The sequence below is a fragment of the Leopardus geoffroyi genome, chromosome C3, assembly GCF_018350155.1.
Source record: "Leopardus geoffroyi isolate Oge1 chromosome C3, O.geoffroyi_Oge1_pat1.0, whole genome shotgun sequence".
Classification (NCBI taxonomy): Eukaryota; Metazoa; Chordata; class Mammalia; order Carnivora; family Felidae; genus Leopardus; species Leopardus geoffroyi.
The window spans coordinates 112,548,803-112,562,066 of record NC_059338.1 but is presented as its reverse complement, the minus strand read 5'-3'; the positions used below and the strand labels follow the sequence as shown (position 1 = coordinate 112,562,066).

Genomic DNA, 13,264 nt, shown 5'->3' with positions numbered 1-13,264 from the left:
GTAGTTGTTGGAACATGGAACTGAATAGAATCAAGTAGGTAAAAAGCTAACAAAATTGTTTTTTTCTTTGCAAAAATAAGTGCTTTAACTGTTAAAAATTAAGGTACAGGCATACCACCTTTAATTGTGCTTCATGTTGTACTTTGCAGATTATCTTTTTTTTCTGGTTTTTTTTTTTTGTTTTTTTTTTTTGTTTTTAAATGTTTATTTATTTTTGAGAGACAGAGCGTGAGAGGAGCAGAGAGAGAGGGAGACACAGAATCTAAAGCAGGGTCCAGGCTCTGAGCTGTCAGCACAGAGCCCTATGTGGGGCTCGAACCCACGAACCTGAGATCACCACCTGAGCCGAAGTCGGAGGCTTAACCGACTGAGCCACCCAGGCGCCCCTGTTTTTTTGTTTTTTTAATGAATTGAAGGTTAGTGGCAAGCAAGTCTATTGGCTCCATTTTTCCAACACCGTTTGCTAACTTTATGTCTCTGTGTCACATTTTGGTAATTCTTGCAGTGTATTATCATTGTATTTCTTGTGGTGATCTGTGATCAGTGATTGTGACTCATTGACAGCTCAGGCGATGGTTAGCTTATTTTAGCGTTAATTAAGATAGGTATGTTGTTTTTATAGATGTAATGTTATCGCACACTTAATAGGCTACAGTATAGTGTAAACATAACTTTTATATATACTGGGAAACCAAAAAAATTAATTTGATTCACTTTATGACAGTATTCACTTTATTGTAGTGGTCTGGAACTGCACTGAGGTATAGCTGTATAGTTAACATATTAAAAAATGCCCAGAAGCTTAGGTGTTTTATTAAATGAGTTTTGACAGCTTAGTCCAATTAACAAGATACAGAACATTTCCGTTATCCCAGAAAGTTTCTTTGTATCCCTTCCAGTAGATTTTCCCTGTACCCCCTAAGACAACCACTCTTCGGATACTTATCAATATTGATTAATTAGTTTTGCATGTTGTAGAATTTCATGTAAGTGGAATCATACAACATGTGTGCTTTTGTGTCTGGATTCTTTCACTTAGCATTTTATCCTTTAAAAATATAATCATTTTGGGGCGCCTGGGTGGCTCAGTCGGTTAAGCATCCGACTTCGAAGGGCTCAGGTCATGATCTCGCGGTCTGTGGGTTCGAGCCCCGCGTCGGACTCTGTGCTGACAGCTCAGAGCCTGGAGCCTGTTTCAGATTCTGTGTCTCCCTCTTTCTCTGACCCTCCCCTGTTCATGCTCTCTCTCTATCTCAAAAATAAATAAATGTTAAAACAAATTTAAAAAAAAAATATATATATATATAATCATTTTGAGATTCATTCATGTTGCTGTAATTTTCTAACTATTTTCTTGTTGGACATTTGAGTAGTTTTCAGTATTTAGCTATTATGAATAAGGCTTCTGTGAACATAGTTCTACAGATATTTTTGTGGACATTTGTTCTTTTTTTTCTGTTAGGTAAATATCTAGGAGAATTGCCTGCTAAGCTTTTGAGAGATGTACTGTTTTGTTTTTTTGTTTGCTTTTTTTTTTTTTAACGTTTATCTGTTTTTTGAGAGAGAGAGAGAAAGAGAGAACGTGAGTGGGGGAGGGGCAGAGAGAGAGAGGGAGACGGAATCCAAAGCAGGCTCCTCACTCTGAGCTGTCAGCACAGAGCCTGACGTGGGACTTGTACTTACAGACCGTGAGACCATGACCTGAGCCAGAGTTGGACATTTAACTGAGCCACCCAGGCACCCCAAGAGAGATGTACTGTTAAAAGAACTATCAGCCTAAATTTAAGAGGATGCAACTATTCAGATCTTAAAATGATGTATACATGCAGGAAACAAGCTGAATAAGCTGCTCTTAGGATGTTTTTCTTGAAAAGCAGTGAGAGTGTTTTGCCTTTGGGCGGGAAGTGAGTGTTTGTGATGAGTGGGGCAGACCCTGGTGGACTCTTTTACTGTTCCCAAATATTTGCTCCCTTCCCTAAAGTGAATTATCCATTCCTTCCCATTGCCATGTGATTTGGAGCACAGTCTCTGAAGCAGTGTTTACTTCACTACCTCATTGTCAGGCTTATCCACGTGACTCACGTGGACCAATGGGATGTGAGTGGAAGCAACACTGTACTAGTTTTGACCAGAAACTCTAAGAGGCATTGTATGCTCTGCCTGTTCTCCTGCTCTTTTCCTCATGAGAATAGCGTGTCTCAAATAGGGATTGACCCCAATCTGGAACTCTGAAGAAGATCCAAGAAGAACCACAGCTAATCTGAAGTCTGGAATTGGGTGGAGAGTCACTGCAGACCCAATACCAACAAGTAGCATAAGTGAGAACTAAACCTTTATTTTGTAAGCCACTAATAATTTGGGGTACCTTTTTTTTTTAATCACAGCAAAGCTTACTAATAGAGTGGTTATTTAAAACATTTTGGAAAATACAATATAAGAAAGATTAAACAATCTAGAGATAACTAGAGATAACTACTATAAAATAGTATTTCCCCCTGACTACAAAAATATATTTTTAGGGCAGAAAATGTGGAAAATGGAGAAAAGTATAATAAAAATAAAATATATGAATAATGCCAGTAGATAGAACTACTCTTAAAAGTTTTGGCAAGTATTGCTTATATTTTTTTCAATGCAGTTATACTTTTCCTTTTCTTTCCTTTTTTTTTTTTTTTAACTTTTTGTGAAATTGAATCCTACATTTCTTTTCCTAACATGTCATTAGATTTTTCGTTAGCTTTAAATATTACTTAACTATGACCTGTGTTACTCATACAGACTTTTATGTAGTGCTCTTTTTTTTATTCCATTTTTGACTCTTCACAAAAAACTTTGAAAACAGCATATTTAGTATTAAGGTAAGACATTTATATGTAGGATTTGGTTTACATACTTTTTATAATAGCCCCAGATAATTAGGGTTAATTTGCCATTATCTAAGACTTAATGAAAAAAACAGGAAGAGATACATGTTCAGAAACTTGGAAGAACTTTTGTTAAACTGCCACCATTGATAAGTTTCCTTACCAGTTTTTTATAGTTCATATTATGTCAACATTGCTTTAAATGACTATCTTATATATTTTTGCACATATATTTTAACAATAATAGCTAGTATTTACTGAGCTCTTACTATGTGCCAGGCCAAATGCTTTACACAGGCTGTTGAAAATAGTAATTTTATTTATTATTTTGAAATGTTTATTTGTTTTGAGGGCCAGAGAGCAAGCAAGGGAGGGGCAGAGACAGAGGGAGAGAGAGAATCCCAAACAGCCTCCACACTGTCAGCATAGAGTCTGATATAGGGCTTGAACTCATCAATTGTGAGATCATGACCTGAGCCGAAATCCAGAGTAGGACGCTTCACTGACTGATCCAGCCAGGTGCCTCTGAAAACAGTAATTTTAAAATGATTTTGTTATACTGATACTAATATTTGATTTATTGAGTAGTGTTTCTAAAGCATTTTTTTTAATAAAATTTTTTATTTATTTATTTATTTTTTTAACGTTTATTTATTTTTGAGACAGAGAGAGACAGAGCATGAACAGGGGAGGATCAGAGAGAGGGAGACACAGAATCTGAAACAGGCTCCAGGCTCTGAGCTGTCAGCACAAAGCCCGACGCAGGGCTCGAACTCACGGAGCGCGAGATCATGACCTGAGCCAAAGTAGGCCGCTCAACCGACTGAGCCACCCAGGCGCCCCTCTAAAGCATTTTGAATATAATTCTCATAGACTTACTGATATCTTTTTTAAAAGTAATCTCTACACCTAACATGGGGCTTGAACTCACAGCCCTGAGATCTAGAGTCCCATGCTCTACTGATTGAGCCAGCCAGGTGCCCTGACTTAGTGATATCTAACTATTTAGTCTGCTTAATGTCTCTAGTATTATATGAAAACTAGTATTTATTAAATAATATTTTGAAAATGGTTAAGATTTTAGTTTAGCTAAACGAACAAATCAGCAAGTTGAGTTTTTTACAGACCTGTCAGTCATTCAGTAACAGAACACTGGACTTCGGGCACTTACACTTCATTATTCCTAATAGCTATAGCAGGACCAAATCATCCTGTGTGTAGAAAACCCAAATGTGTTTTATGTTGTTTCATCAAGAAATAGTTATATATATGTAACAGTTGTATATGATGTTTTAAATACATAATCATCAAAGATCATTGAATTTTATACTTTAAATGGCTATATAATATGTAAATTATTCCTCAAGAAAAAAAACTCCTTGATAAGGAAAAGCTATCAATAGTAATTCTGAATGAACCCCTATCTTTCCTTTAGATATTTCGTAGTACATTACTTTTATTCTTTCTTTTGATTAATAGATTTTAATTTTTGAAACCTTTTTTGATTTATAGAAGAATTGAACAGATAGTGTAGAGTTCCCTTGTTATACCCTCCCTCTGCCCACACAGTTTTCCCTTTTATTAACATTTTATATTAGTATGGTATACTTGTTATAATTAACAAACCAATGTTGATACACTTATTTTTATTTTATTTTTATTTTTAAGTTTATTTATTTTGAGAGAGAGAAAGCAAGCTGGGGAGGGGTGGGGTGGGGGAGAGAGAGAGAGAGCATGAGAATCCCAAACAGGCTCCACACTGTGGCACAGAGCCCGACGCAGGTCTGAAACTCATGACCCATGAGATCATGATGTGAGTCAAAGTCAGAGGTTTAACCAACTGAGCCACCCAGGTGCTCCGATACAGTATTTTTAACTAAAGTCCACACTTTATTCCAATTTGTTTAGTTATTACCTAATGTCCTTTTTCTGTTCCAGGATCCTACATTACATTTAGTTGACATTACATTTAGACTCCTCTTGGCTGTGGCAGTTTTTTTAGGCTTTCCTTGTTTTTAGTGACCTTGACAGTTTTGAAGAGTACTGGTCAGGTATATTTAGGATGCCCCTCTATTGGAATTTGCTGTTTTTCTCATTAGATTAAGGTTCTAGATTTGGGGGAGGAAGAACAGAGTTAGAGTTGGTTACTTTTTAAAAATAGAAGTGCATAAATATAAATATCATCTACATCTGATTACTTTTAATATGCTTTTTCAGATGTATTATTTCAGCGCTTTGCAAAGATTTTCATTGGCTGTCTTGCAGCAGTTACTAGTGGTATGATGTATGCTCTGTATTTATCAGCATACCATGAACGGAAATTCTGGTTTTCCAACAGGCAGGTAAGAAGAAAGAATTTTGAGCATATGGAAGTTGTTTTAGTATTTAATTTTAACTTAAGTAATGTGTTTTACAGGGAGCCAAAATATATGTATGATAAGTATGAAAAGTGCTTTTTTTTTTACAGCCATTAGAAACAAAATGGTGTAGAAGCTGTTTTAACATAGTCACAGGGTCAACCTTGAAAAATGTAATACAATATATTTCAAGGCCATAGAATAGAGACTATGGGTTTCTAAACTAAGGGTGCTTTCCTTCATGTAACTAGCTTATCAGGAGTTTTTGAAGACAGTGAAATGTTACAGTTTAGTCAGTCTTTTAGTTTATGGAGTTTACATTTCAGAAACAGTCTATAGAAATTTCAGCAGTAAAATATTTTAATTTTTAGATGACATGATTAGAATGTTTTTGGGGGATTGGAAATGATTAACATGCATGACAGTATTTATTAAGTTGTCTCTTACATATTAGTGTGATTAATGTTTGGTTTTAAGTCATGTGCATTTCACAGACTCTTTAGGCCCTATAGTTACTTAATTCATAATTTAGCCTTTGAATAAGTTTGTTCTCAGACTTAACTTCACAATCAGATACATCTTTAATATGTGTTGACAAAGTTCACAGTGTTATCACTTGACTCTGGAGACTTTTCTTTTTTGGTGCAAGCTGTTTTGTAGTAGTAGTAGTCGTCGCCTTCGTCAAACTGACTAAATGTTTTTAAGCCATTGATTGACCTAATCCCACCAAAACATTTAGCTGAATAATTATTTGTATTGTCTTGACAAAAGCTATTACTGTAGTATATCCTCTGTTTCCTTGAAAATGTTATGCAGGTTAACCATTAGTAGTTCTCAATACTGGATGTACAATAAAATCATCTGATGAGCTTTCAAAACATAACCTCCCTCACAGACTCTTAGGTGGGGTACTGGGGAGTGTCTGGGATCAGTATTTCAAAATATTTCCAAGCAGTTGTGTTATTACAGGCAGAATTGAGAACAACCAAAGGTTTGAAAATATAGAAGGCATACATCAAGAACCTTGTTTTTTAAAACATTGTATATGAGCCAGGAACATTGACAATACCTGGGAGCTTTTTCAGAATCGCAGATTCTCAGGCCCTACTTTAGAATCAGAATCTAATCAGAGATCTTTTAATAAGATCTCTAGGAGTTTCATATACACATTAAATCTGAGAAGCATTGATCAAAAGTTTACATCTTTGAAATCTTAGAAACAAATTGTTTCCATTCATAAAGAATCATTTTAAGGAAATATATTTAATGAACGCCAAATGAGGGGGAAAAATTCACTTGTCAAATAGATATGGGAAAGGTTTTCTCTTTTGAGATTCACCATGCATAACATATACTGAAACTCTTAAAAGTCTTGCAGTAAAGAAACCCACTAATTTTCTTTCATGCGACATTTTCACAACTCATTTAACCATAGAACTATTTTACTTATTTATTTTTTTAACTATAGAACTCTTACGTAACACTCATTTATATCTTAGCAAGTTCTGTTGATCAGATCTTGGGGAAGCTGGTCTGATATCTTTTGTATTAATTGATAAATATTCATGAAAATAAAGAAGTTGCATTTTCAAAGACTATAGATTTATGAAACCTTGATTCATCTTGAAATGCACAATTTTTCAGTTTTTGAATTACCTATATTCTTGGCTCTGTATAGCCCAATTTTAGGAAATTTAAGATTTACTTACATTACTGGAAGTTCATTTGAAAAGCACTGATTAGGTGTCTGCTGCTCTTGAAAATACTAGTTAAGAGTTTGCAATTCTGGATACATAAGGAAGTGGAATAGCAATAGAAAATACTGGTTTCTTCTTAAACTTATCTTTTTCTTATGCACTTTAACACCTCAACCATCATTTTTTATTACCTGCCTTACTATTCTTGCTGTCCTTAGGGCATTTTTCTGCTTTTCTTGTATGTAATAGGTAAATGACTTATGACCTACAATCCATTTTAAACCTTAGGTGTTTCATTAAAATGATTGCCAGATTATTGAAAAGTTTAACCTCCTTAATGTGACTACTAATGATTAAAGGAAAATTCAAACATGTCTTTGAATAAAATGATAAATACATAGCATTAATTTAGAAGACAAGGAGAGAAAAGGAAGATTACAGTTGAAATTTAGGACACTGGTATTTAAATAATCATTTCATTTTCTTTTAGGAACTCGAACGAGAAATCACATTTCAAGGTGACAGTGCCATTTATTATTCTTATTATAAAGATATGTTAAAAGCGCCCTCATTTGAAAGAGGTATGATAACCACATTTGTATCTTTTTAAATTACACTCTGCCTCCAACGTGGGGCTCAAACTCAGGAACCTGAGATCAAGAGTCATATGTTCTACCAACTGAGCCAGCGAGGCACCCCTCACATTTGTATTTTTAATAACAATGTTTTCTAGGGGCGCCTGGGTGGCTCAGCTGGTTAAGCGCCCGGCTTCGGCTCAGGTTGTGATCTCGCGGTCCATGAGTTCGAGCCCCACATCAGGCTCTGTGCTGGCAGCTCAAAGCCTGGAGCCTGCCTCAGGTTCTGTGTCTCCCTCTCTCTCTGCCCCTCTCCTGCTCATGCTCTGTCTCCTTCTCTCAAAAATAAATAAACATTAAAAAAAAAATTTTTTTTAAATAACATTTTTCTAAAATAAAACATTGTTCTATGTGTGAGCACTTGAATGTGGAAAATTGTCTCAGAATAGAAGTATTACTCTTTTGGGGCGCCTGGGTGGCTCAGTCAGTTAAGTGTCCAACTTCAAGCTCAGGTCATGATCTCACAGTTTGTGAGTTCGAGCCTCGCATCAGGCTCTGTACTGACAGCTCAGAGCCTGGAGCCTGCTTTGGATTCTGTGTCTCCCTCTCTCTCTGCCCCTCCCCTGCTTGCTCTCTGTTTGTCTCTCTTTGTCTCTCAAAACTAAATAAATATTAAAAAAATTATAAAAAAAAGTATTACTCTTTTTTATACTTAATAAAGACATTGGAAAAATGAGGCACAGTGTATTGTATTTTGAGATTTTTCTTAATAACTTAAAATATTTAATGACCTCTGACATGTTTAATTATTTTAAAGCAGAATAAATAATCTGGAGAAAAATTTTTTTGTCTCTAGGTGTTTATGAATTGACACACAATAACAAAACTGTATCTCTGAAGACTATAAATGCAGTGCAGCAAATGTCTCTATATCCAGAACTTATCGCCAGTGTTTTGTATCAAGCAACTGGTAGCAATGTATGTTTTCTTTTGACTTTAATATTTATTTTCTTACATGTTTATGAATCATTAAAATTATTTAATGTTCTATTATCTTTTCTTTTTTTGCCAATTAGGAGATTATTGAGCCAGTATACTTCTATATTGGCATTGTTTTTGGATTGCAAGGAATATACGTTACTGCTTTATTTGTTACAAGTTGGCTTATGAGTGGAACATGGCTAGCAGGAATGCTTACTGTTGCATGGTTCATTATTAACAGGTAAAAGATGTTTTCTTAATTAAGTTTTATAGTTTTTTATGGCTGTGGTATTTGGTTCTAAAAATGCCATCCCCCAAATATTCTACATCCTAATCCCAACCTGTAAATATGATGAGATATCATTCCTGGTTATGTTATGTTACATGGCACAGTTGACCTTAAGATACGAAGATTACGTGGTGGACCTGATACAATCATATGAGCCCTTAAAAGTGGAGATCTTTCGGGGCGCCTGGGTGGCGCAGTCGGTTGGGCGTCCGACTTCAGCCAGGTCACGATCTCGCGGTCCGTGAGTTCGAGCCCCGCGTCGGGCTCTGGGCTGATGGCTCAGAGCCTGGAGCCTGCTTCTGATTCTGTGTCTCCCTCTCTCTCTGCCCCTGCCCCTGCCCCGTTCATGCTCTGTCTCTCTCTGTCTCAAAAATAAATAAACGTTGAAAAAAAATTAAAAAAAAAAAAAAGTGGAGATCTTTCTCCACTTGGTGCAGAAGGGGAGGTCAGAGATATTTGAAGCATGAGACAGGTTGCCGTGCTGTTGCTGGTTTGAAGTGAGGAGGAAATGAATTTTGCCAGCAACCAGCAAACCTGTGAAAAGACTGCAAGCCCTGCATGAGTATGGCAGCCCTGGCAGGTGCTTTGATTTTAGCTTAGGGAGTCCCTGGGCAAAGTATCCAGAGGAACTGGGGTAGGTTTTTTAGCTAATTTGTGTTGTTTTAAGCCTATACATTTGTGGTCATTTGTTATGCAACAATTGAAGACTAATAAACTCACCTTGTATCTCTGTATTTTCAGATGTAGTAACATTGGCATATATGGATGTGCCTTTTCTTTCCCTACTTATTTATTTAAGTTTTTATTTATTTTGAGGGAGAGAGAATGCAAGTAGTGGAGGGGCAGAGAGAGAGAGAGAGAGAGAGAGAGAATTCTAAGCAGGCTCCACACTGGCAGAGCGGAGCCCAGTGTGGGGCTCAAAGTCATGAGCCTTGAGTTCGTGACCTTAGCCGAAGTCAGATGCTTAACTGACTGAGCTACCCAGGTGCCCCTTTCCTCTTCTATTTAAAATTGATGACACGATTTCATGAAAAGAAGGAAGAGGCATCAGATAGGTCACTATTTTTTTTTTTCAACATTTATTTATTTTGAGAGAGGGAGAGAGAGTGAGAGAGAGAGAGAATCCCAAGCAGGTTCCACACTGTCCTCGTGGGGCCTAACACGGAGCTTGATCTCACAAACTTCAAGATTGTGACCTGAGCCGAAATCAAGAGTCAGAGGCTTAACCGACTAAACCCCCTAGGTACCCAAGATATATCACTGTTAAGTTAACCACCACAGATAAGGATTCTATGTTAATCTGTCACAGAGTGCTTTGAATTAGTAAAATCCGTCCCTTTTGGTGATCAAAGCAGTCTCAGTTCTTTAATAGTAAGTAAAAAGAGAATAAGCAATGGGGTTTCTTTGAAATGGAGGGCTGATTTGAGACATAAAAATTTTCTTGGCATTGGTTAGTGTCAAAAATTTAATTCTGAATTATGGGTATTTTTTCTCTCCATAGCACTTTTCTCCCCTAACATTTATCATGACTAAATTTTTATTTTTTTATTATTAAATTTTTTTTTTTAACGTTTATTTATTTTTGAGAGACAGAGCACGAGCGGGGAAGGGGCAGAGAGAGATGGAGACACAGATTCCGAGGCAGGCTGTAGGCTCTGGGCTGTTAGCCCAGAGCCTGACGTGGGGCTTGAACTCACAAACCATGAGATCATAACCTGAGCCAAAGTTGGATGCTTAACTGATGGATACACCCAGGCACCCCATCATGACTAAATTTCTAAAAAATGAAACATTTCTTCAGTTACAACATTTTCTTTTGGCAATTCCCAAATAAAAAATATGATACTTTTCAAGTTATTGAGACTCAGCATTAAGGGCTATATCTCTTACTGGGCTTTGTTTATATTTAGAGTCATATGCTGCCAATAATTTGATATAAAGCATATTTTAAAAATCTTCCTTAGAAGTTTTAAAGTATAGCTGTTCAGCTTTATGGCTTAAACCTATTTCTTCTTATTATTTTTATTTTTATTTTTTATTTTTTTAAAGTAAGTTCTATACCCAACATGGGGTTTCAATTCACAGCCCCAGGATTGAGTCGCATGCTGTACTGACTAAGCCAGCCAGGTGCCCCTAAACATATTTCTTCTTAAAAACAGGAATGAACCAAACTTTATTATTACAAAAACAGTATATGTATGTTATGGAAAATAAAAACCAGCAAAAACAAAATAATAACTTTACATTCCCACCACCTGGAGATCACTCGCCATTGTTTATACCTCAGTGTCTATACTTTTGGATCTTTTTCTATGTGAGTATGTATGTGTATGTGTATATAGTGTGTGTATTTGTGTGTGTATTTTTTTTGTCAGAATGAAATATATTACACATACTGTTTTATATGCTGCTTTCTTTATTCAGTAGTCTACCTTTCCAATAACTTTTTTTTTTAAAGTAAACTCTATGCCCAACATGGGGCTTGAACTCACAACCCAGAGATCAAGAGTCATGTGCTGTACCGACTGAACCCCTCCACTTCAATAACTTTTTTTTTTTTTTAAGTAGGGTCCACACCCAATGTGGGGCTTGAACTCAGGACCTTGAGATCAAGAGTCAGATGCTGTACTGACTAAACCATCCAGGCAGGCACCCCTCAATAACTTTTTATCTTACCTCTTACCCGTGTTGACCTCAGAATACCCCAAAAAGCTGGTTTGTCCAAACCAGCATTTAATCCAGGACCACATATTGCATCGGTTGTTATGTTCTTTAATTCTTTTTTTCAAGATTTAAGAAAAAAATGTTGATTTATTTTTGAGAAAAGAGAGAGAGCGGAGTGAGGGGGTGGCAGAGAGAGAGGGAGACAGAGGATCCAAAGTGGGCTCTGCACTGAGAGTGGAGAGACTGATGCAGGGCTCAAACTCACGAACCTGTGAGATCATGACTTGAGCCAGGGTCAGATGCTTAACCGACTGAGCCAGCCAGGTGTCCCTCCTTATTTCTCTTTAAATCTAACGTAATCCCTTTTTTCTGTTGAAGAGACCAAGTCAGTTATCCTACAGAATATCCCACCTTATGGATTTCTCTTGTTGCTTCCTGTGGTGTCATCTAGCTTTTCCCTCTATTCCTTGTGTTTCTATAACCTGGAAGTTATATCCAACGGCTTGATGAGTTCAAGGTAAACAGTTCTAGTTAGAATATATCATAGGTGGTATGTTTTTCGTGTTCCATGATATTAAAAGTTACAAGGTATTTATTTGGCCTACCCCTAGTGAGTCTGAGATTGCTGCTTTGGGGAATGACAGTCAGATTTCTTCATTGAATAGTGTGACTAGAAAATAATCTGTGCCCTTTTCAATGTTAAGCATTTAAGGGTTGTAACTCTAGTTGATAATCTGCTGAAATTAGTAATTACATTAGGGTTTATTAAATTATATGTTTCTATTTTCATTAGCTAGATTCTTAATTCTGCAAAAGGTAAAATTTTTCTTTATTAATGAAGGTTCTTTGGTTACCTTTAAATACAGTTACTATTAGAAAGTCAGGGGGCACCTGGGTGGCTCAGTCAGTTAAGTGTCAGACTCTTGATTTCAGCTCAGATCATGATCTCAGTGGCCATAAGCCTTGGTTGGTCTCCACGCTGAGTGGCTCCATGCTTAAGATTCTCTTTCTCTTGGGGCACCTGGACGGTTGGGCAGCCGACTTTGGCTCAGGTCATGATCTCATGGTTTGTGAGTTCAAGCCCCATGTCGGGCTCTGTGTTGACAGCTCAGAGCCTGGAGCCTGCTTCAGATTCTGTGTTTCCATCTCTCTCTGCCCCTCCCCTGCTTACGCTCTGTCTCTGTCTCTCTCTCTCTCTCTCAAAAATTAAAATAAAATAAAATAAACCTATAAAAAAAAAAGATTCTCTCTCTCTCTTAGAGTTCATTCTATTCAGAGTTCATTCTATTAGAGTTCATTGTTAGAAATTTAATAGCCCACTCAAAGTATTTCAGAACTCATAGACTAGGTCTAGAAAGTCTTGCTTTTTAGAATGAAATGTATTTAGTATAAAACTAGCATTATTTAAAATAATAAAAGGATTGTTTTCTTCATTATGTGATGTATTAGTTATTGCTGCATAAAAATCACCCTAAAACTTAACAGCTTAAAACAAACATTATGTCACAGTTTCTGGTGGTCAGGAATCCACAGTGGCTTAACTGGGTGGTTCTGGTTCAGGGCCTGTTATGAGGGTGCAGTCAAGAGTTGTTTAAGGGTATAAACATTTGAAGGTTTGACTGGCCTGGACCATCTACTTCCAAGCTCATTCATGTGACTTTTTACAAGAAACCTCGGTTCTTTAGCTGGTTGCTGGCCCGGGAGACTTTAATTTTTCAACACACAAGCCTCACCACAGGGCTGCTCACAGCTTGGCTGCTGGCTTTCTTTATAGTGAGTGATCCAAAAGAGTGTGGAGTGAGTGTGCCGTAGTGGAAGCCAGATATCTTTTTTTTTT

General features: G+C 36.7%; 1 protein-coding gene across 6 annotated transcripts in view; it reads left to right on the top strand.

The window, feature by feature from the left end:
* The window catches only part of DPY19L4 (dpy-19 like 4), a 68,203-nt gene that overhangs the window by 7,345 nt on the left and 47,594 nt on the right, over nt 1-13,264 (top strand). For 3 of the 6 annotated variants that reach the window (XM_045454189.1, XM_045454188.1, XM_045454191.1), the window contains exons 3-6: nt 5,082-5,206; nt 7,409-7,499; nt 8,350-8,471; nt 8,570-8,715. In XM_045454189.1, the coding sequence (XP_045310145.1) occupies nt 5,082-5,206; nt 7,409-7,499; nt 8,350-8,471; nt 8,570-8,715 (484 nt within the window). The remainder of the gene's footprint in view (nt 1-5,081; nt 5,207-7,408; nt 7,500-8,349; nt 8,472-8,569; nt 8,716-13,264) is intronic. The other 3 variants (XM_045454190.1, XM_045454193.1, XM_045454192.1) reach the window with 3 other exon arrangements.